We start from the raw sequence: 23,519 nt of genomic DNA, 5'->3' as shown, positions 1-23,519 counted from the left end.
TATCTCTATTTGCAACTTTTTGAGAAAGCGCCATACCATCTTCCACAGTGGTTGCACCATTTTACACTCCCAACAACAGTGAATAAGGATTCCAGTTTCTCCACAACCTTGCCAGCATTTGTTGCTTGCTGTTCTGTTAAATTTTGAAGTTCTGACTGGGGTGAGATGGTATCTCATGGTTGTTTTACTTTGCATCTCTCTTAGAGCTAGGGATTTTGAACATTTCTTCATGTGCTTGTTAGCCATCTGAATGTCTTCGTTGGTGAAGTGTCTGTTCATATTCTGTGCCCATTTTTCTATTGGATTATTTACCTTTATCTTGTTGTGGTGCTCAAGTAACAGTTTCATATCTATGTACTTTTTGAATGATCTTCAGCAAAATTTTGTTTTAATATGATATTAGTGAAATTGTTCAGTAGTTTCACATTCAGTTGGATCACCTTTCTTGGGAATGGGAACAAATATGGGCCTCCTCCAATTCATTGGCCAGACAGCTGTCCTCCAAATTTCCTGGCATAGACTGGTGAGCACATCCAGTGCTGCATCTATTCATTGAAATATGTCAATTGATATCACATCAGTTCCTGGGGACTTATTTTTTTTGCCAGTGCCGTTAATGCAGCTTCTACTCCATTGCTATTGGCTCCTGCTCAAGTGGCTGTGAGTTGTTGTTAGATGCTGTTTGCTTGAGTACGACTCACAGCGACCTTTTGAACAAAAGATCTGAACCCTGTTCTATCCTGAGCCATCCTCACACTTTCTGACACAGAGCCCGTTGCAGCAGTCACCGTGTCAATCCACCTGGTCTAGAATCTCCTTCTCCTTTTCTAACCCTCCACCTTTCCTAGCATCATGTACTTCTCCAAGGAATAGTTTGCCACCCCCACCCCCAGCAACATTCCCTAAGTATGTGAGGCAAAGCTCATGTGGTACTTCCTGGAATTTATCGGTGTCAGTTCTTTCTTCCTCATCTTGTGATTCTTTACCTATAGCATCTTTTAATATTGGAACTTAAGGCTTAAATTTGTTTTTCAGTTCTTTCACCTTGAGAAATGTAGAATAAGTTATTTCCTTTTTATTATCCAATTCCAGCTCTCTTCACATTTCATTATATTGCTTTGCTTTGTCTCTTCGAGCTGCCCTTTGAAAACTTTTTTCCCCTTTGTCTTGGCTTCTTGATACTTCAGTACAGTCTTGAGAGTCTCTTATGATGTCTATTTGGATATTTTTCTTTCTCTTCTGTCTTTGTAATGACCTTTCTCTCTTTTCATGGATGATGAATTCATTCTTGATATTATCCCACAATTTATCCAGTCTTTGATGATTAGTGTTCAACGCTTCAACCTATTCTTATGAAGATCTTGAAATTCATAAGGAATAGATTCAAGATTATACCTTGGTTCTAATAGACTTATTTTCATTTTCTTCGGCCTCATTTTGAACTTGCACATGAGTAATTGATCTGATCCACAGACCAAGCCTTGCTTAGTTTTTTTGACTGCCAATGTAGAACTTCTCCTGTGATTTCTTCCACATATGTAGTCAATTTGATTCCTATGTAGCCCATTAGGTGCCATCCATGTGTTAAGTCATCATTTATATATTTTTAAAAAGGTATTTTCATAATAAATCACTGAAAATACAAAATGTGACCATTTTCTTTCCAGTCTTATTTCTATAACCAACGCCATATTTTCCAATACTATTCCTTTTTCACTGTTTCCAACCTTTGCATTCAAGTCACCAGTTATTATTAATCTTGATTGCATATTCAGTCAATTTCAGACTACACGATTTGGTAAAAAGTCTCAATTTCTTCATCTTTGGCTTAAGATGTAGGTACTATATCAAGAATAGTTAACAGGCATGCCTATTTGTACTTTATTGACTATGCAAAGGTGTTGTGGCTGACATTGAGAAGACTTGGAATTCTAGAGCACTGATTGTGCTCGTGGGGAACCTACACCTGGACCAGGAGGCTGTTGTGCAAACAGAGCATGATTTGAAATTGGGAAGGGAGTGTGCCAGGATTGTCTTCTCTCTCCATACCTATTCCATCTGTATGCTGAGCAAATCATCTGAGAAACTGGACTCTGAGGAGTATGACATCAGTATTGGAGGAAGACTCATCCATAACCTGCATTTATACAGATGGCATAACCTTACTTTCTGTAAGTGAGGAGGGCTAGAAGCTCTGGTTGCAGAAGATCAAGAAATGCAGCCTTCGGTATGGATTGCATCTCAGTGTTAGGAGGAAAATTCTTATCACTGGACCGATTGGCAGCATCATGATGGATGAAGAGGAGATTGAATCTGTCAACAGCTTCATTTTGATTGGATCCACAATTAACACCCTTGGTATCAGCGGTCAGAAAATAATGAGCCACCTTGCACAGGGGAAATGTGCAGTTAGGGACCTTTCCAAATATTGAGGAGTAGTGATGTCAGTTTGAGGACTGAGGTGCATCTAATTCAGGCATAGTCTTTCTCATTACTTGCTATGCGTCTGAGAGTTGGACAATGAATAAGGATGACAGAAAAGAATTGACATGTTTGAGCTATGGTGTTGGAGAAGAGCACTGAACGTCTTGTGGATGACCAAGAAAACGAGCAGATATATCTTGGAAAGGGTATAGCTGGAGTGCTCTTTGGAGGCAAGAATGATGAGGCTTCACCTCACATACTTTGGGCATGTTGCTAGTAGGAACTATTCCTTGGAGAAGGACATGATGCTGGGAAGAGTGTAGGGTCGGCAAAGGAGAGGAAGACCCTCAGCCAGGTGGATTGATTTGGCAACTGCTGTAATGGGCTCTTGTGTGTCTGGAAGTGTGAGGATGGCGTAAGATAGAACAGGGTTCAGATCTTTTGTTCATAGGGTTGCTATGAGTCATGCTCAACTCCATAGCACCTAACAACAACAACCTTGTATGAGTATGGATAATAACCTATCACTCGCAGCATTGCATTTCAGGGTAGAACTTGAAATGGACTTTTTTCACTATGAATACAACACCATTCTTCTGTTTTTCATTTCCAACGTATGTGATTATCTAATTCAAAGTATCCAAATCTCATCTCACTAATACCTGGAATGTTGTTGTTTATGTGTTTCATTTTCAGTTTCTAGTATTCCAACATTCAAACTACATTTCCATGTTCCAGTTATTAAACTTTGTCCTTATTTTTGCTCATTTCAACTAACTTCCAAGCTGGGCTTCTCTGCAACACTGCTATTAACTATCCACATTCTTCTACTGTTCATAGGATTTTCAGAGTCCTGTTTCTTAAGAAGTGGATATGAAGCACAGCAGCATTAATTATAAATGGAGATTATAAAAGTAAATAATACCTTTGGGTGGATAAAACAAATTTGGTCATCAAGGCTTAAGAAACTATAGCTGTATTAGAAATTTTAAAACTCTAAGCATTATCTCATACTTCAATAAAAATAGTCAATCTTGTCTGGTTTTACATGACTATTTTTCATCTAAATTGCACTTTTCTACACTATTAAATCATTCTGATGAGAAAAAAAGGAATTGGATTACCAACCTTTGTTCTTAGTCTGTCTTAATCTGGGAATTCTCCTAAAACCTGTCCACCATGGGTAACCAACCCTTGTAGCATTTGGCATACAAGTGGAATAGCTTTCAGTATCACAGCAACCCACAAGTTTTCCCAATACAGTAAACTGACAGACAAGTGCTGTATCAACTTTTTCATTTATAAGTGGTTTCTAACTACCGGTACTGCTAGGGAACAGTGATGACATAGACCATAGAGAGTTGCACTGCTAACTCAAAGGCTGAGTTCCTCTTGACAGTTCATCTCCACCACTGGCTTTGAGGGAGAAAGATCAACCGTTTCCTCCTGTATGATTTACAGACTTGAAAATCCAGAAAAGGGTCAGCTATGAGTCAGTCCTAACTCCCACAATGTGTTGTTTTGTTCAATTTTCTTTTCTTACAAGTATGGATAGTGATGAGCATGTGTTATATTTTCTATCTATAGAAAATTGGTTTTCTACTCTGCCCTATCTTGAAAAATGGATTTGAGGGGAAACTGGACTTTTTAAAGACACAGATTGAATTATCCAAGTTAACTATAAAATGTCTTTATTTGCAATATGTTGTTTATAGGATCACTCACTATATGTTGTGGTCCACTCAACAGCTCCTAACAACAATATATGTATTATAAGCAAACACTATTTCATAAGAATCCTTAATCAAGATAGCTATTTTTCCTCTTTCAGTGTTGAAAACTTAACAGAAGTAGCACGCTATCACATTGAAACAGCTACAAAAATCCAGAATGAATTGTATTTAGGCCAAGACTGTTTCTTCATCAATGGCGACATCAAAGTCTTTCCAGACTCCCAACCACCAATACGTCCTCCACCTGTAGAAAAAGAAGAAAATGGAACCCTGACAATCAAACAACTTGACAATCTTCAAAGTCAGTTCTTAGATACAGCACCTAAAGGTAGGAAAAATCATTTTCATGATAAGGATAATAAGAAGGCTGCAAATAAGCCAAATAATAATCACATGTCCATAAGGAAAATCAGCCCATTGGATTCTCTAGCACTAAAACAAGCCTTTACTCTGTTAGGATTTATCACATATTTGCTTCAGATAACATAGATCTGAATTAAAGAAACTGGAGAATCAATCACCTAACACTTTAACAATGTGATGGTAATTTCTCTCTCCTGTCCTCTTGGGCCCTTATGAAGAAATTCGTTAAGTATTGAGTATAACTCCATGTGGGAATTGAGAGGCAACATTCGTGTGTGTTTCCAGTCTAAAGTTTACACTGGAATCATAAGCTTGCTTTGCTATCTTGTTGTTATTGTTCATTGCTGTTGAGTCAAGTGCAACTCATAGTGACCCTATAAACAAAAGACCTGAAACCTTTCTATAATTTGTGTCTCAAAGTTCACAGAGTTTTCAGAGGCATGTTGTTTAGGAAGTGGATGACACTCCTGTTTCCACACCTGTCTTAAACTGGGAGCTCTACCAAACAAACCGTTAATGGCATTTGACACCCCAGTGGCACAAGGTTCAGCATCACAGCAACCCCAGGTTACTGCAGTACAGCATATTGACAGAAGAGTGCTGTACCACTTAGAAGATTCCTCCAAAATATAATGAAAACTGAGTTTTAAATACAAAGGCCCTCCCCCGAAGTCTTGTTGACTCTAAACAAAAGTTTTACGTAAAAAACAACCCATATAGTATGTTCTTGTTATGTGCCATTGTATCATCTGTGACGTATAGTGACCCTCCATACAGCCACTCTGAACCCTTCCCCATCCTGAGCCGGTCTCACTAATTTCATCACACCAACCCTCATTGCCCCCAGAACTATATCATTCCTTCTCATCTTGGCTCTTTACATTGCTATACATGAAGGGAAACCAGAACGTTGAAAATTTTCCCTTTTATATCTGTCCTTTCCCTCAATGCATCATAGTCAATGACTAAAACTAAGCTCTTAACAAATTGTTCCTTAAATCCTTTTCTCATTGTGTGCATGGTGTTTTCTGTACCCAATCTCTCTATTTCCTTCACAGTTTACCATCATGGCTCCATACTATGCATGCAAGGTTTGTTTATCTGGGTTCTTTCTCCAGCAAGCTATCCTTGAGTGCATTCCATCAATTGATGGCACAGCTCATTAATCCAGGTGCAGACGGTCATTATCTCATTGGAAAGGTCCGGACACTGAGCAACAGAGCAGTTGAGCAATTTGCAGTGGTCACGAATCTGCAGATTCAGGGTCCCTGCCCTCTCTTACTAAACTAAGTTAACCTCTGAAACAAGCTGATTTTATCTCCTGCCTCTTTGTACTTATTAGAAAAATAATTTCTTTTCATAACAAGTAGTCAGCATTACTGAAAACAGGATTTCATATTCTTAGTCTTGGAGAAATTGCAGCCAGGGTACTCCTTGGAGACAAAGACGATAAAGCTCCGCCTCACATACTTTGAGGAAGTAGCTAGGGAGGCTCTTCCTTGCTTAGGGACATCACATTTGGGAAGGTGAAGGGCTGGCATAAAAGAAGAATACTACACAGCACACAGGAGTAATGATTTTGAAAACCATTACCCAAGTTGGAAAGGACTGGAGAGCATTATACTAAGTGAACTAACTCAGTCTCATAAAGACAAATATCTATAAGACCATTATTGTAGAAGTAGAAGGGTAAGTAGTACAACGTGTATGAGAATCCAAGGGGGAGAGGGTAGGAACAGAGGTATGAGGGAAGGGTAGAGGGGTAATCATAGGATTGCACAGTTTGATGGATAGAGGTAGGGGTGAGTAGAGGAAATGGGAAAGATCCAATGTCAGAAACAATGTATATGAACTTTGTAAGTAAACAGTATAATATAAAAATTTTATTTAAAAATAAAGAGAAAATAAAAACATTAAAATCAAAGGATCCTCAACCAGGTAAATAGATTGCCACAGTGACTGCAGCAATGGGCTTGAGTGTGTCAGAGACTGTGAGGATGGCACAGGACAGGAAAAGGTTCAGATCTATTGTTCACAGGGTCACTGGATGGCACCTAACAACAACAACACTTTCTAAAAATACCAATACACTTTCTTAGTGACTGTGTTTTTCCCCATTTTTTTTAAATGCCCTATTTCTAGAAACCCACATCAGACACCACTAAAGGCACTATTTGATTCTGAAAACTTGAGTTCTTAGAGACTTAAAGCTGTTCAAGTTGATTAGATGGGCAGCTGCCATCCAGGGGAAGGATTCGAGGTTCACACCCACCTCCTGCTTCATCTCAGCGAGGAAGTCTGTGTGTGAGCACAAGATCTAGATGGTCACAGTTCAGGCTGGCAGCCTTTGGACAGGAAGGAAAGATCATCATCTTTCTAGAGCCAGGCGGGGAAATCATTCCATCAGACTGATTCCTTCCACTTCCCTATTGGTGGCTTTCACTGCACCCTCTATTAAGTAGCTCCCCCTTCAAAGCTGCTTTTGCACTTTACTTAATTCACAATATTATTTTCTATTTTAACAGTCACATTTTCCTGGTTAATTCTGTCACATAACTATTGGCCCATCAGTGGGTGGTCACTATGATTCAATTCCAATTCAAGGGCATCAAAATAACGAGAGTTTGGTTGAGTTTTAGCCTTATACCAGGGTGATGAGAAGAAGTGACCCAATTAGTTGGTCAAAACTTAAAACTATTGAGAATCTTGAGTAGGTGGAAATAGCTTTGGAAAATTGAAAATTATCAATTGTTCCAGCCCTTTTATAAGTGACTCTATTGCTGATGATAATTGTCTCTCAGTCTTGGCTTCAGACTCAAAAGCAGAGTTTGCTAAAAGTTTTAAAGTTGGGTCACAAGTAGCACCTTTTACTTGACTGTGTATGTCTTAGAAGATTAATTCTACAAACCCTTAGAGCTAAAAGATGTCAACAGCTACATATTTTTCTAAGTATGTGGGGTACTCTAGGAATGTGGAGGAGAAATAAGGAGTAAGGAAGAAGGAAGGGAGATGCATAGGGGTTTTTTGGGGGGAAAAAAAGAATAGGAGAAAAAAGACATCAATACCTTTGAGTTGTGACGTAGGAGAAGAGTCCATGAGATCATGGGCTGTCAAAAGAATAATTATGTCTTGGAGAAAGTGCCAGCAGGGTGCTCCTTGGAAGCAAGGATGGTGAAACTTCATCTCACATACTTTGAACATGTAGTTAGGAAGGGTCAGTCCTTGGAAAAGGACATCATGCTTGGAAAGGTGGAAGGTCAGAGAGAAAAACAGGATGGACTGACACAGTGACTGTAGCAATAGGCTTGAGCATATCAGAGATTATGGAGGATGGCCCAGGATAGGACAAATAGAGTTTCTATGAGTCATAATTGGCACAACGGCACCTAACGAGAGCAGTAAAAGGCAAAGCAGAGTTTCTGGGTGCTGTTAACACTTAACGCACTTGCCTGAAAACCAAAAGGCTATTAGTTTGAGTCCACCCAATGGCTCCTTGGAGCAACGACCTTGGAGCATTCTACTTCCCTAAAACTCAGCCACTGGAAACTCTGTGGAGCACAGTTCTGCTCTGACATACACGAGATCCTATGAGTCAGAATCAACTCCAAAACAACTGAGAAAAGTCAAGACCACTTGTCCTAGGTAGTTTATTCTGTAATCTGAAAAGGCAAGCAAAAATAACAAAAAATACAAACCACTACTTAAATTCTCCCTAAAATAAAGTATTACCTTTATAAATGTGCTCAAGAATATAAAACAAGAGATCCATGTACGGTGAGATTGGTTGGGGAAATCTCTGTGAAGGAACACTCTGTGGGTTGGGTGAGGTGAAGGAAGTAGGGAGTGGGTGATGGCAAGGATGTGAATGTTGATTGAAGGTCTGGAAACTGCCTCCAATCATCCTGTGACTATGGAATATGTGTGAATCTTCAGAGGGTGCTGAGGAGAAAGCTGTGCTTTACTGACACCAGCTGAGCTTGCTGCAGACAGAGGGCAGGGTCAGAGGCAGCCTTCTCTGCTTGGGCTGGTGTCAGAGGCAGGCTTCTCTGCCTCAATTCTGCCCACTCAGCCTGGAGAATTAAACTAGAATTAATAATAATAATAATATTTATAATCTCAACAGAATTTACAAAGTTGAATACTACTATGGTATTTGGGGATTTTCATTCTTAAGGTCACTTAGAGCCCAGGAGCAAACTCTTTATATCTTTTTCTTTTCCAGCTGAGTTATAATCATTTATATATATGTTCTTGTTGTTAGGTGCTTGAGCTGAGTACAGCTTATAGCACCCCTGTGAATGACAGATCTGAACCCTGTGCTATCCTGTGTCATCCTTATCATTCTGACACTCTTGAGCTTATTGCTGCAGTCACTTTTTATATATAAAAAGATAGATGATAGATATCTTCTGCCAGTTTTAAGTATGTATGAGCTTTGGTGGCCTAGTGGCAAGAAACTGTGCTGCAATCCCAAAGGCATGTGGTTCGAGTCCAACAGCTGCTCCGTGGAAAAAGGATAGCCAATCTCCTCCTGAAAACCCACAGGAGGGTCTATGGGTTGGTTTGGACTCAATGGTACACAACAACAATGCAATGCACTATTTAATTATAATATAACATAACATTATTGTTATGTGCCATCAAGTCACCTGTGATTCATAGGAACCCTATGTACAACAGCTGTAAACCCTGTTCTATCCTGTGCCAATCTTACTGTCTCTGATATACCTACCACAGTCACTGAATCAATCCATCTCATCAAGGGTCTTCCTCTTCTGCGCTGTCCCTCCACCCTCCCAAGCATGACGTCCCTTTCCAAGGACTGATCCCACCTTGCAACATGTCCAGAGTATGTCAGATGAAGCTTCAGAATCCTTGCCTCTAAGAAGCAGCCTGGTCTCACCCTTTCTAGGACAAACTTGTTTGTTCTCCTAGCAGTCCTTGGTATATTAAATACTCTTCTCCAGTACCACAGCTCAAAGATATCAATTCTCTATCATCCCTAGTCATTGTCCAGCTCTCTGATGCATAGTAATTGCAAAAACCATGGCCTGTATCAAGCTGCACTTTAGTCTCCAGAATGGCATCGTTGCTATATTCTATTCTATTCTATTCTATTCTATTCTAGTCTAGTCTAGTCTAGTCTATTCTATTCTATTCTATTCTATTCTATTCTATTCTATTCTATTCTATTCTAATTGTTGTTGTTGTTGTGTGCTGAGTCACTTGTGACTCATAAGGACCCTATGGACAACAGCCCTAAACCATGCTATATGTGTCACTGAATCAATCCATCTCATCAAGGGTCTTCCTCTCCTGCACTATCCCTCCACCCTCCCAAGCATGATGTCCCTCTCCAAGGACTGATCTTGTCTTGCAACATGTCCAAAGTATGTCAGACGAAGCCCCAGAATCCTTGCCTCCAAGGTGCAACTAGGTCTCACTATCTCAAGGACAAACGTAGCAGTTATTCTCCTAGCCATCCATGGTACATTCAATCCTCTTCTCCACAACACAGCTCAAAGGCAATAATTTTCCTTCTATCATCTCTAGTCATTGTCCAGCTTTCAGATGCATATCAAGTATTTGCAAAAATTTTGGCCTGAGTCAGGCACACCTTATTCTCCAGACTGACATTGTTGCTCTTCAGTAGTCTGGAGAGGTCTCTGGCAGCAGACTTTCCCAATGCAATTCATCTTTTAATTTCCCAGCTGCTTGTAGCCAGAGTGTTGATTATGGATCCAAGGAAACTAAAACTGTTAATAATCTAAATCTCTTCACCGTCTATCATTATGCTGCCAAATGGCCCAGTGGTGAGAATCTTTGTGTTCTTGATGTTAAGCTTCAATCCATATTGAAGACTGCAGTCCTTGACCTGCTGAAACAAGTGCTTCAGACCCTCCTCAGTTTCAGTAAGCAGGATTGTGTCATCTGTGTAACGTGTATTATTGATGAGCCTTCCTCTATATTTTGTTATATTTGGCTAATTATAGAGAGCTCTGGTTGTGTACTCACATAGAGTTGCACTGCTAAACCAAAACAGTTTGGATCCACAAGAAGCTCTGTGGGGAAAAGACAGGAAGTCACCTCCCATTCGATTTATAGCCTCAGAATCTCATTGAAGGGTCAGCTCTGAATTTGTTCTGACTCAATGGCGATAAGTGAGTGGGTGAATGATACAATATTAGTTGTTACATAACATTTTCTAATAGAGCTCTGGTGGCCTGGTGGTAAAAAGCTGGGCTCCAATCTTGAAGTCACACTGTTCTAATCCACTAGAGTCAGCTATGAGTCAGTTCCAACTTGATGACACGTACAACCACTTTAGAAGGAGCTCTGGTGGCCCAGTGGGTAAAGAGTTGTGCTCCCAGGTAGGTTCAAATGCACCAGCTGCTCCACAGGAGAAAGATAGGCTGTGTCCTTCCTGGTGATTTGCAGCCTCTAAAAATCTTCTAGAGGGTCAGCTAATGAATTGATTCCAACCCTACAGCACATAACAACAATGTTGACATTCATGAGAAAGAGAGGCGGTCTCCTCCCGATAAGATTTAGAATCTCAGATACCCGATGGAGGATAGCCGTGCATCAGAACAGGCTACAGGGTACTGACTTTTGAATTTGAGTATTGATGCAAACTTTCCTCATTTGTCCTTCGAAAATGTGAGCTCGTTGCTCTAAAGTTCACATACCCTAATGTACACACACACATGCAGCATTTCCCAAGAATGCTTCCAGAAAAAAGTGACACTGCTGGTAGAGTTAAAGCATAAGTAAGTGGTTCCTCAGGGGTGATGAACATCCAGAGGAAAAGCACTCATTTTGTGGACTGTAGTACACTTGGAATAGGTACATCTTTTCTCCAAACCTAAAGTGCCAAATAGATCAGAATGATGGCCTGCCTCTAACTGAAGGGGCCAGAGTTTGAGGAAGGTACAGCATGTAAGCACTGCTCCTCTCTCCTGCTCAAAACGTAGATCTCCTTTTCTGGGCACATACTTTAGGACTAATCCCTTCCGAGATTTTGGTCTCTGCTGAGAGGTTATCTGGAGAGAGCAGAGTCCAACAGACCCCTCCTCGACACCCCTTCTTCCTGAGAGACACTGGGTCCTTTTCAAATGCCATGACATTGCTCTGATAATCCAAGGAGGACTCAGTCTTTGGACTTCTCTTGTCATAGGTCCAAAATGAAGAGCTCTAGACTGGTTAAACCAGGCTGCTCCTTGAAGGCAAGGATTCTGAGGCTTTGTCTGACATACTTTAGTCATGTTGTAAGGAGAGACCAGTCCTTGGAGAAGGACATCATGCTTGGGAGGGTGGAGGACAGGCGCAGGAGGGGAAGGCCCTCTAGGAAGTGGACTGATTTGGTGACTGGGGTAATAGGGATGAGTGTGTCAGAGACAATGAGATTGGCACAGGACAAAACAGAGTATAGGGCTGTTGTCCATAGGGTCGCTATGAGCCGCAAGCGACTTGACACCACATTACAACAACAAGAAGACTGTCATGGCTAAGGTGGTTCATTCAGCTACCTAGCTTTTACAGGAGTTCAAAGGAGAAAATTACTATTACCATATAAAAATGGTATTCAGGTATTGTATTTTATGCCCAGCTGATCCTGTTGCTGCCTGCTGGAGAGCCCTGGCTTGTAGTCTCTAGGGAATTGCCCTCCTAACCCAAAGGCTGAGCATCTCCAGTAGTGTGAATCCAACACTGGCTCTGCAGGCGAATGATGAGCAGTCTCCTCCCATGACCTCAGAAACCTGATAGAGCGTCAGCTATGAGTCAGAACCAACCAGAGGGCAGGAAGTTTCGAGTTTGGAAGACAAGCATAGGGAGAGCATTCAAGCAAAGGGAAGATGGAGAACTCATGGAGATTTGCAAAGTGACGTGCTCAGTTGCTGAGCAAAGAATAGGTCGTTCACACTGACCGGCCACTCCTCAGTACAAATAGGTAGCAGTCTTTTCCCATTGAGATCTACAGTCTTGAAAACCTTGTGCAGTGGTCTACTCCATCATGCATGGTTGAGGTAAGTTGGAATCAACTTAACAGCAGTTGTTAGAACATTTCTAGGGAATGGCAAACAAATCAGGTGGGAGCAAGGACAGAAGGTAAGACCACAAAGACAGGTTGTAATGAAGTCTCACGTGGCATGCAAAGAACACACAGGGAGAGGTATCATGGGTAAAGTCAAGGCAGGCGGAGAATAGATGAGAGGAGCAAAGTGTTGGGCTGAACAGACAACGTTAATCTGTCTACAAATCTTCAAAGAGCCGAGAGGAAGGGAAAAGGAGCCTGGGTTGTAGCCTGAAAGAGATAATGGAAGTGTTTTATGGATTCTCCAAGAAATAGGAAGAAGCATCCCTGAGAAAACTGTAAAAGTGTGAAGAAAAGATATTTGCAGGGATGTAAGTGCCATATTTTGAAATGTAAATTTCTCTAAGTAGTCTGGCATTTACTCAAACCAAGAAATCAAGAAAGATTTCTTAGAAAAGCAATGATAGGGGATTGACAGTATTAACAGATACTTTGCTAGGTGGCAAAATCTAGGGATTCCTGAGAAGATAATGTGCCCTGTGTGCTCTCTGACTTTCAGGAGGACCATGCCGGAGGCGGGGGGGGGCTGTGAATCATAAATGGAGTATAAAACCAAGAAAGCTAAAAGAAAAAAAGAGCCACAGATGGACATTAGTCAAGTCCAGCTCAGAGCTGTCCCATGTGAGCCAGAGAAAACCTGTGTACTATGTGAGATTTTCAGAATTGTCATCTTTCACAAGTAAATTTTGACACCTTTCTTCTAGCATGCCTTTAGGTGGACTTGAACTACCAACCTGGCAGCCAAATAGTTTAATGATTTATACCACCCATGGATTCTGGTGACAATAGCTATTGTGTCCAGGTGCCATCAAGTCAGCTTTGACTCATAGTGATCCATATACAACAGAATAAAACTCCACTCAGTCCTTTGCCAACTTCGATCTCCGCCAGGTTTAAACCCATTGTTATAGTCACTCTGTCAGTCCATCTCATTGAGGGGCTTCCTCTTTTCTGCTCATGCTCTACTTTTCCAAAAATCACATTTTTCCAGGGACAGAACCTTTGTGATAACATGCTGAAGGTACATGAGATGAAATCTCACCATCAGAGCACTCTGGCTTTACTAGTTGGCAGTCTAATCTCATAACTATAAAATGGGGAAAATACATTGTGATGGTTAAATAAAATAAACCATTTACAATAGTCAACTAATTTTAACAACTTACCAGAATACTTGCTAAATCATAACCATGCACAATGATTCTTCTTAGACACAATGAGCAAATGTGAGGTCAAAGGTAATAAAGAAAGACTGAGACTAGATATTGGCGTTCTACTATTGTTATGTGTCATCAAATTGGAACCAGCTCATAGCAGATCCTCCAGTGGGTTTTCAGAGTCTGTAAATTGCATGAGAGGAGATTGCTCACCTTTTGCTCATGGAACAGCTGGAAAATTCAAACCTAGTGCCTTTGGGGTGGCAGAGCAACTCCTCACCACTAGGCTACCATAGTCCTGGCAGCCTAGCTAGTGAGTAGGGAGTTCTCCTGCTAAAAAGTGGCACCTCTCTGTGGTTCAAATCCACCAGTTTCTCCACAGGAGAAAGATAGGCAATCTCCTCCTAAGCAATTGACAGCTTCTGAAAACCTGCTGGAGGATCAATTATGAGTTGGATCCAACTTGACAGGAATGAGTATTAGATATTGGTGATTAAGTAAAATAACCACATGGAGTTATTTTAAAGGTAGAAACACTGCAGATGATGTGGGTCGAGTCACCAAGGACCAGAAAAAGACACAGACGCTTGACCATTACCTTCCCAAGAGGAATAATCAATTTCTGAAAATCTGGCTGAAAAAATATCCTTGGCTCATATATGATGAGCTGTTGAACCTGATGTTCTGTGGCCTGTGTCGTAAGCACGGCGTGGCATCCAGGGGAGGCCAGGTGAGCTTCTTTTACGGCACTGACAACTTCCGGACTGAGTTGCTCAATGCGCATCACCTCAGCGAGGCCCATGCCAAGGCTTCGTTGATGGAAGCGACAAGTGGTTCTCCAATGAACCGAGCCTCCAGTGAGCTGATGGTGAAGACCATGAGCAAAGTCACCCGGGGCCGAGTGGAGAACTTATTCAGATCATGTCATGCGATTGCCAAGAAGGGCCATCCCCTCAAAGATTTCGTTTGGATGTGCAATCTGGATGACATGAAGGGCGTTGACATTGGTCCAGTCTTCAGGACCAACAGATCAGCAAGACTGTTTGCCTATTTCATTGCAGAAGTGGAAAGGAGAAACCTCCGGGAGAAACTAGAAAAGTCCAAGTTCTTCTCTGTCATCAGCGACGGCGTCACAGACAGCCCAGTCAAGCAAGCTGAACTGGTCTACGTGCAGTTTGCACATGCAGGAAAGGTGCATTGTCAGATCGTTGGGGTTCAGACAGTAGAAAAACAGGACCCTCAGGCAATAAAGCATGCCATTGAGAAGACTCTGGAGGTGAATCTTCAGCTCAGACTGTCAAGCCAAGACTGGGCCAAGAAGCTAGTTGGTTTTGGAAGTGGTGGAGCTCCTGCCTTGAAGGGTGAGAACAACGGGGTGGCCCTACTCTTCAGAGAAATCCAGCCGTGCATGCAGGCCGTGCATTGTTTGGCCCATCGCCTTGAACTATCTTACCAGGTGGTGTTCCAGAATGTTCCCTTGTACAACGATGTCACAGACCTCCTCCACGGCATTTACCACTTCTACCACCAGTCTCTCACACACAGGAGTTCCCTGATAACAACCTTCAAAGGCCTTCACCTCCGGCCGGTAATACCCTCTCAGATTGGAGGCCGGAGATGGCTTCAGGGATTACAGACTGCCCTCCAGAACCTTCTGAAAGGCTACCCTGCCATTGTCCAGCAGCTGCATTCAGTAAGTCATTTCACTTTTTCAAAATACTTGGAAAGACTTCTGTGAACACATTTGAAGCAATAACCTTGAGAAAGGTAAGCCAGTATGCTGTTCCCAACCTATGTTGCAGGCAGGCCGAGGCAGAGAAGACGCCAGTCAGCGAAAAGCCAGTGACCTTCTCTCATTGCTTCTGCAAGTTGACATCATTAAGTTTGCCCATTTCTTGGTGGATGTCCTCAGTGTCCTCAGCATTCTGTCCCGTGTCATCCAGAGCAGAGAGTCCTCCATCGCAGACATATTTGCCACGTTAGAGTCAACACTAGAGATGCTCAGAATATACCAGACAAGGTGAGGGGCTGGGACCTACCTAAGGCTCTGTCAAGCTGGACAGCTGGACGTGGGAAATTATTTACTGGATGTTTATTCATGTACCTTTTTATTGGTGGGGGGGTGATGTTTCTGTTCCTAGACCAGGGCCAAAAGAACGCAAGGTGGATTCAGCCACACAGTTTCATGGCAATGATCTCAGAGGAGAGGGAAGCATTTCTGCCGTGAGGAACACAGTGTTAGCACATCTCATTGAGAGGCTCCACGGCTGTTTCCGGGATGCCAGCCACGATGTGGTGAGAGCATCCATGATTGGAAGCTTCAAGCTGTGGCCTGGAAAAATCAATCAAGGTAACTGAAGTGTAGCAAACCGGAGCCTCTGTTTCCTTGTGTGGGCTTCTTTCATATATGCAACACTGACTTTGATGTCTTCAATGCAGAATTTGGAGAAAAGGAAGTATCTGTCCTGATCACTCATTACGAGCCAGTGTTGGAAGCTGCCAATGTGAAAATCGATGAAATGGACACTGAATGGAGCATGTTTAAATTGGAGATTTATGCCAGGTCAGCAAACAGGCTCAGAGACATTTGTAAATATCAGGGCAAAACATGAACACTCTAAATCCTTCACATTTCCCCTCTTTCTCCCTTCTAGGTTTCAGAACATCCGCAAGCTGACCTGGGATTTTGTTAATTCTGTTTACTTCCACAAGTACCCAAATATCCTGGCACTGGTTGACCTGGTATTGAGCCTGCCTGCAAGTTCTGCCGAAGCAGAGCGTGGCTTCAGTCAGATGAGCCGTGCCACTTCCCACACACGTGTGAAAACCAAGGCTGAGAGTCTGACAGATCTCCTGATCATCCAGTTGAATTCTCCAGACATTAATAACTTTGACCCCAGGAAAGCGATCCACTTATGGAACACGACGCCCTCTGCAGCTGGTGATACAGGGTCTAGCTCTGATTCTTCGTCAGACTCAGAAACCCATTATGAAAGTTATTAGTAATTTGAAAAAACACTAAGTGTGTCACTGTCACTGAGCATAGCCAAGGGGGAACAAAAGAAAAAAGAGGGGAAAAAAAGATTTCAAAAAAACCTGGAATGTGAAAGGAAAACAGTAATCTGTCTTCATCAAACAGAAAAGATATCTGATATCTCCCAAACACAGAGTGCAACTTCAATTTGTTCTTCCTCAACTTTTCAGTTGGAGAGGTGTGCTTTTGGGCAAGGTGTTATTCTGAAATTATCTTTTGACAATTGTCAGTAAAAGTGGCCGTTGTGGTCGTTAGGTGCCCAAGAACAGATCTCACCTCACAGTGACCCTCACGCATATGGAACGAAACTTTACCTGGTCCTGCACCAGCCTCACACAACCTTTACTGGACATCAGTCTCTTCTTGCAACCTGTATGTCAATCTGTCTTCTTAAGAAAGCCCTCCTCCTTTTTGCTAAATTCACTGAAATCTAGCATCGTGGTGTTGTTGTTGTGTACCATCAAGTCAGAACTGACCCATAGCTGACCCTCTGGTGGGTATTCAGAGACAGTTAATCACATGGAAGGAGATTACCCATCTTTCTCTCAGCTGGTGGCCTCGAACACCATGTCTTTGGGATTGCAGCGCAGCTTCTTGCCACTAGGCCATCAGAGCTCCTTAAAGTCTAGTATACTAACTGTTTATCCTGGATAATAATAAATTGCAGCGAATTAGGAAATTACATTGGACCATACTGAAAGAGAATTTCTTTTGTAGACATGAGCACAATTTTAAGCACATCTGGTGCTTCGTTTGTGTGAGAATCCCATTAGCGCACACCTTGGCCTTTTAAGTAACGAGGTCAAACATTAAGGTCATCTTTATGTTTCTGATTAAGAGTTTCAGGTGGTTTCTCTGTAAACCGAAAATACTGCTCTTCTCCACTTTGTTTTCCACCATGGCCACTGGGGACAGGGGAAATTATTGCTCTGTCACTGGAATTTTTAAATACTGTGAAGACTTCATCAACAGCCCTTATTTTTGGTTTCATCTGGAAGAACATGAATGATTTAGTCTGATGTATCTGAAAACCAATGGATTACCTAAAGCTCAGTATACTGAGAGCATTTTATAACCTGAGAACATGTTCTTGTGTCTATAAAATTGAATGCTCAGGTTTGAGTTTAAAAAAAAAGAAAGAAAAACTTATTCTGAACAACTTAACGGATGACCATTCCTAGCAAAGGAAGAAAAACATCAGCTCGGCTGCTCTGAAAACAATCTTCTCAATCTCTGAACTGTCCGCGTCGATCTACCGCTGCAATCTTAAAGGTTTAGTGCATTTTCCTGAAGGTTAGAGGAAATGAGGTTGGAAGTTTAGAAATGCTAAAACTCAAATGTAAAAGGGGAATAAAATTGAGTTGCTCTGTCCTTTTTCACTCTTTTTATTCCTCATCAAAGAATAGCTGTGTGCTGTGAACCTGAAAGATACCTGAATACATGTAGGATTCTGTCCTGACTCTAACAGGTATCTTTGTTGTATGTTGGTAGCCAAGTTGTATGGTTATTTTTTAAAACATATTCATTTATTTTGCTGTCTGTCTTTTATTTCCCTTGTTGCTAATGCATGTGCATGTAATTTAGATTGAGAAACTGACAAAATAGATATTTTTTTTTTTTGGGCAAAATAAAGTAGATTAGTAGATAAAAAGGCAAAGCATTTGCAAGGTTACAGATCTTGTATGACCTACTTGGAAATACAGAACCATTATATCATTAAACTAGTGCTTGAAATCCAATTAAAGAGGCCTGAAGGTGTAACACATAACATTATCACGTTGCTAACTAAAAGGTCAGTGGTTCAAATCCACCAGCTGCTGTTGGGGATAAAGATGATGAGGCTGCTTCTGTAAAGGTATATGGCCTCCAAAAGCTATTGGAAAGTGGTTATGAGTCAAAATGAGTCAATTAGCAATGGGTGGGCTTGGGTTCAAATCAATGCATTCCAAATTCTCTGCGTTTATGAGAACAAATGCATCAGGATGCCTTAATCACGTGGAGCTGTGCATATCTTTCAGACATTTATATCCTATATTTACCAACATGTTTACTTTTGCCCAACTGCAGGGAGCAGACGGCAACATCTTTCTCCAGTGTAATCACTCACTAGTCAGTTTGATCATCTGAGCAGAAGAAATATTAGAGAATTTAAAAAAAAATCCACTGTATTTTGAGTAAAAGGTCAAAGTAAAAAATAGAAAATGAAGTCTCAGTATTTTGCCCATGTAAGAGTACATTACTACTAGGCAAAACAGAACATTTTGACTTAGCTGTGAAATAATAATGAAAGAGCAATAGCAAATTGGTTATTATTGGGGGCTTTTCTGAATGTTTTTATGTTTCTCTAAAGGTTACATTCTCAAAAAATATAGGAATGAAATTATTTTACTGAGGGGGGGAAATGCCCTATCACATTATATAAATAACAAAGTATGTTTTCCTTATATTACTAGGCTTCATAGGAAGTAAAGCATTTACTGACATTCTGCTTGACTTGGTTACCCTGAACCTTGGAACAAACAACTTTCCTAGTAGTTGGATGCACCTCACCCAACCTGATGTAAGTTTCAGTTGGGCCTTATGTCCTCTCATTGTCTGGATTTCAAAGCTTTGAGCATTCTTCTTACCTGACCAAAGAGTCAATAGTCACGAAATAGTACTTGAACAAAGGCTGACATTTGCTATACTAAACAAGAAGACTTAGGAGATGAACGGCCTTTGAATGGAGAACTATAATGTGGACGTGCTCACTATGTGAAGAATGAATGATGACACGTGCAGACAGAGACAGAGGCCATGCAAGGGGTGAGTTTGCGTCTATCACTACCAGATGGGATGATCCTCACCAGTAACGGTAAATGCTCTGGCACCCTTCGTTTTCTGTCATAAGGAGTTCCTTAAGAATATACCAGGGGGGAAAATGTGAGAGGAATTTTGTTCGGCACTGTTCTGGAGTGTTCTACAAACAACAGCTCTCAAAGTTATTTCTGTTTTCAAGTAGGTACAAGGAAGACAAGAGTCATGTATGTCATTTGATTGTACATTGTTTTACTTGTGTAGCAGCTAGTTGTACTGATTGTATAACATAAGCAAAAGATGAATGTCCAGGAAACAGAAGTGAAACGCCCTCTTGTGTTCCTACTGCCTGGTGTGTGGAGTGGTTGGCAGACCCTAGGCTAACACGGGTCAGGATGGCCTCTTCTTGCCTGTATGCAGTCAGCTTCTTTCTTACTGTGAGAATCTCAGCAAAGACAGCTCCAAGGCAAAGTCATATTTCAATGCCATTTCCTGTTTTCTTCTAGTTGCAGGAGTTAACGTCTTTATTAATAGTGAACTCGGAGTTCGTGGACTGGCGGAAATTCCTGTTAGTGGTCTCACTGCCATGGCCCATCCCCCTTGAAGATGAGCTCCTGGAGACCCTGAAGAGATTCCAGACCGTGGACCAGGAGCAGCTGGGCATGGTCACTTTCGAGCAGTATATGCAGGTGACTATGAACACCTGGTGTCGTGCTAAATCTGGAGCTGACCTAAGAAGAATGTTGATTCCCACATACTGCATCACTAGGTCTCAAGTCACAGTTTTGCTCCTAGGCTGCCCAAAGCCAGTGACCCAGAGCTCCTCACGCAAAAACAGATCAGCTGGTCTCAAGTCAGTTCCAACTCATGGCAACACAGTGTGTATCATAATACAACTATGCTCCGTAAGTTATTCAGTGGCTGGGTTTTTTCAGAAGCAGAGCATTAAGCCTTTCTTTCTAGGAACCTCTGGGTGGACTTAGACCACCAGCCTTCAGTTAACAGCTGAGCATGTTAACGGTGCTTCCCAAAGGCTCCAAAGAGTCAAAGGTAGTATTTAAGCCCAAGCCCAAAGTCTACCTTCTCCACCCAAGGAAAGACTCAACATATCAGAACTGTTCATATCTGGACTCTGGAAGAGCTAAGGCTCTGAAGGAGTCACATAGACCTTAGCTCAGCTCCTGACTGGTGGTTCTCAGCTTAGACTATGCAGTGAAATCACCCAGAGAACTTTAAAAAACCGAATGCCTGAGCTCGCCCCAGATAAATGAAATCCGCACTTCTGAAAGACACATCCATACTAAAAAAGAAGTCAGGAAAGAAGGAGCGTATTTAGTCCCTTTAGATGAAGGGGATGGATGATGAGGGCATTTTAGACAAGCTGGGTTTGAAAAATCAGGAAATACATACAGGAATGGCAGATGCAGAAGACATTGTAAATCAGCCCTTTATGGGTAGTTGATGAGAATGGATTCAATTACTCAAGAAATATGTGCAAAATGATGAGTAATTCAGTAACAGAAGAGCTGGCAATGGACTGTGGCAAAGGTAAGATGCAAGTGGTAGCCTTTTCAGCAGACTGTGGTAGCCACGTCTGAAACATGTTAATGCAGCTAAACCACAGGTTGACACTTCTCTGGTAGTTCAAATCCACTGCAGCCCTAACCCTAACCCTAACCCTAATTCTAACCCTAACCCCGCCCCTGGAGGGTCAGCTAGGAGTCAGTTCTGACTCAAAGACAATGAGTTGAGTTGCTGAGTTGAATAAATGCCCAAGTCACATTGCTGTGAGTTGAAGGAATACATAAGATCGTTAGGAAGGGAAGGTCCCGGAAAGTCAGCTCGTCTTTGAGAAGTGTGAGGAAGGCAGGAATGTGAGTGCAATTCTCCGAGGGGAGTCTGAGTGGCTTGTGCTGTCTCTGTTAATCTAATAACTCATTCATTGACATCCCTTTGTTCCCCATTCCACCTTGCTGTGTAGACACAAAAGATGAGGTATTTATAAGATGCTCATTCATTGTGGAGACTGACACATTGGGCTCTTGTGTGTCGGGAAGTGAGAGGACGGCGCAGGATAGAACAGGGTTCAGAGCTTTTGTTCAAAGGGTTACAATGAGTCGTACTCGACTCCACCGCACTCAACAACAGCATTCTGAAATAGGAGAATAGAGTACAGATGCCCATATCTTAAATGAATGTCAGCACTGAAAGATGAATACCTCCTCTGATGTCCTCAATGAAGATGGCGTGATCTTAGACAGTCTTGCACCTGAAGAAGCCACTTGAATACTTAGGAAACTCTTTCAGAGCTAAGCAAACAAGACAAGCCCTGGGCTGACACGGTTCTGGTGTATTTATCTCCTAAGTAGAGTCGATAAGGAAAGCTCCCACTGTCCTGGTTAAACTTTGTAAAGATGATCTTGTTCACAAACAGCAGCAGCAGAGTGAAATATACTTCATTTCTGTCGATGGCTTGTTGTTGTTGTTGTTAAGTGCGGTGGAGTCGCAGACGACTCATAGGGACCCGATGAAGCAGAGTCCTCAATGCTTGGGTGCCTTTCATCCTCTCTCCAGGTTCATAGGGTTTCCGGAGGCAAGCTATTATGGAAGTGGATGCCACTCCTCCTTCTAAGCTTGTTTTAATCGGGGAGCTCCACCCCACTCTCTGTCCGCATTGGGCAGCCAATTATAAACACATTTGACACCCCAGTGTCACGGTGTTCAGCCTCACAGCAACCAAAGTGAACGCGGTACGGCAATTTGTACACCAGAACTATACGACCTAGAGGAATGTCTGAACAAAAACAATAAAAGACAGGCCTGAGGGCAGCGGATTAAAAGTCACCCACCTTTGCCTTGGTAAGCAGTAGATGGCTTAGGGTTCCAAAACTGGCATTTTGTGAAATGATCAACCCAGCGCTATTCACAGTATGTGGCAATTAACACAGGATATCAGTGTGAACATTTTTTTGAACAAACATGACAAGAACAGAGTGCTGAATCAAAACCAGAGCACACCTTTACCAGAGGTGTGAATTTCTTAGAAAAAGTGGGACATTGAGTGTAATTGTTGTTGTCAAGTGCCATCGAGTCAAGTACAACTCATAGTGACCCTATGAACAACAGATCTAAAACCTTGTCCCGTCCTATCACATCCTTATTATCATCCTTATCACCTCTGACATGTTTGATCCTTTGCAGCCACTGACACAGCTGTGTTTAACAGAGACTAGGAAATCACCCAGCAATTGCTCTGTAGGGAGTACATTGATTTCAGAGCTCTGCCCTCTCCTTTGCTGATCAACTTCCTCCTTCAAACCCCAGGCCCACAGGAAATTCCTGGGTGCTTTTTTCTGGATCCTTGATATTTGCCAGCTCCCCTCCAAAAATGCCATTTCATGTCATAAGTCAAAAGAGCTTCTTAGGGGAAATTTTTATAAGAGTTGCTGGAAATACCACTTTGGAGCACAAAGATAATGTAACTTGTGCTGACCTGGTATTTTTGGTGAGACAAAGACTCTCTACTGTGCTGTAGAATCTTTTCTCTCTCCTTCTTTTTTATTTCCTTTGACTACTTGCAAATACACTATGCTGGCCACTGAGAATATGGCTGATTTCCCCAAATTTTAAAATGGACTCAGACTGTTTTCAAAATTGATCTAGCATGAGAGAGAAGGAGAGTCTGTGTGAGTCTCTGTGCTCAGCCTTTCTGGACCTGTCACAAGCTTCCCTCTGTCATGTGTGGACGGTTAGTCATACTGCTCTAGAAATCTTTGATGTTAAACTACCTACTCAGCTTTCATCCGTGAGGATGTGTGTTATTATAGGAGAAATAGGTCAGATGATCCAAGATCCAAACAACAGAACTTTTGTTCTCTGAAGAGAAGTACAATCCTCAGAATTCTTGAGTCATGTTT

At 41.8% G+C, this 23,519-nt stretch overlaps 1 protein-coding gene across 1 annotated transcript in view; it reads left to right on the top strand.

The window, feature by feature from the left end:
• The window catches only part of SPEF2 (sperm flagellar 2), a 331,758-nt gene that overhangs the window by 275,933 nt on the left and 32,306 nt on the right, over nucleotides 1-23,519 (top strand). The window contains exons 30-32 of the mRNA XM_006902126.1: nucleotides 4,256-4,485; nucleotides 19,260-19,366; nucleotides 20,109-20,291. Of these exons, the coding sequence (XP_006902188.1) occupies nucleotides 4,256-4,485; nucleotides 19,260-19,366; nucleotides 20,109-20,291 (520 nt within the window). The remainder of the gene's footprint in view (nucleotides 1-4,255; nucleotides 4,486-19,259; nucleotides 19,367-20,108; nucleotides 20,292-23,519) is intronic.

The sequence above is a fragment of the Elephantulus edwardii genome, unplaced genomic scaffold (genome assembly GCF_000299155.1).
Source record: "Elephantulus edwardii isolate Elephantulus edwardi_28Jun2011 unplaced genomic scaffold, EleEdw1.0 scaffold00370, whole genome shotgun sequence".
NCBI lineage: Eukaryota > Metazoa > Chordata > Mammalia > Macroscelidea > Macroscelididae > Elephantulus > Elephantulus edwardii.
The sequence above is the reverse complement of the archived record's forward strand: the minus strand, read 5'-3'. Positions and strand labels throughout refer to the sequence as shown.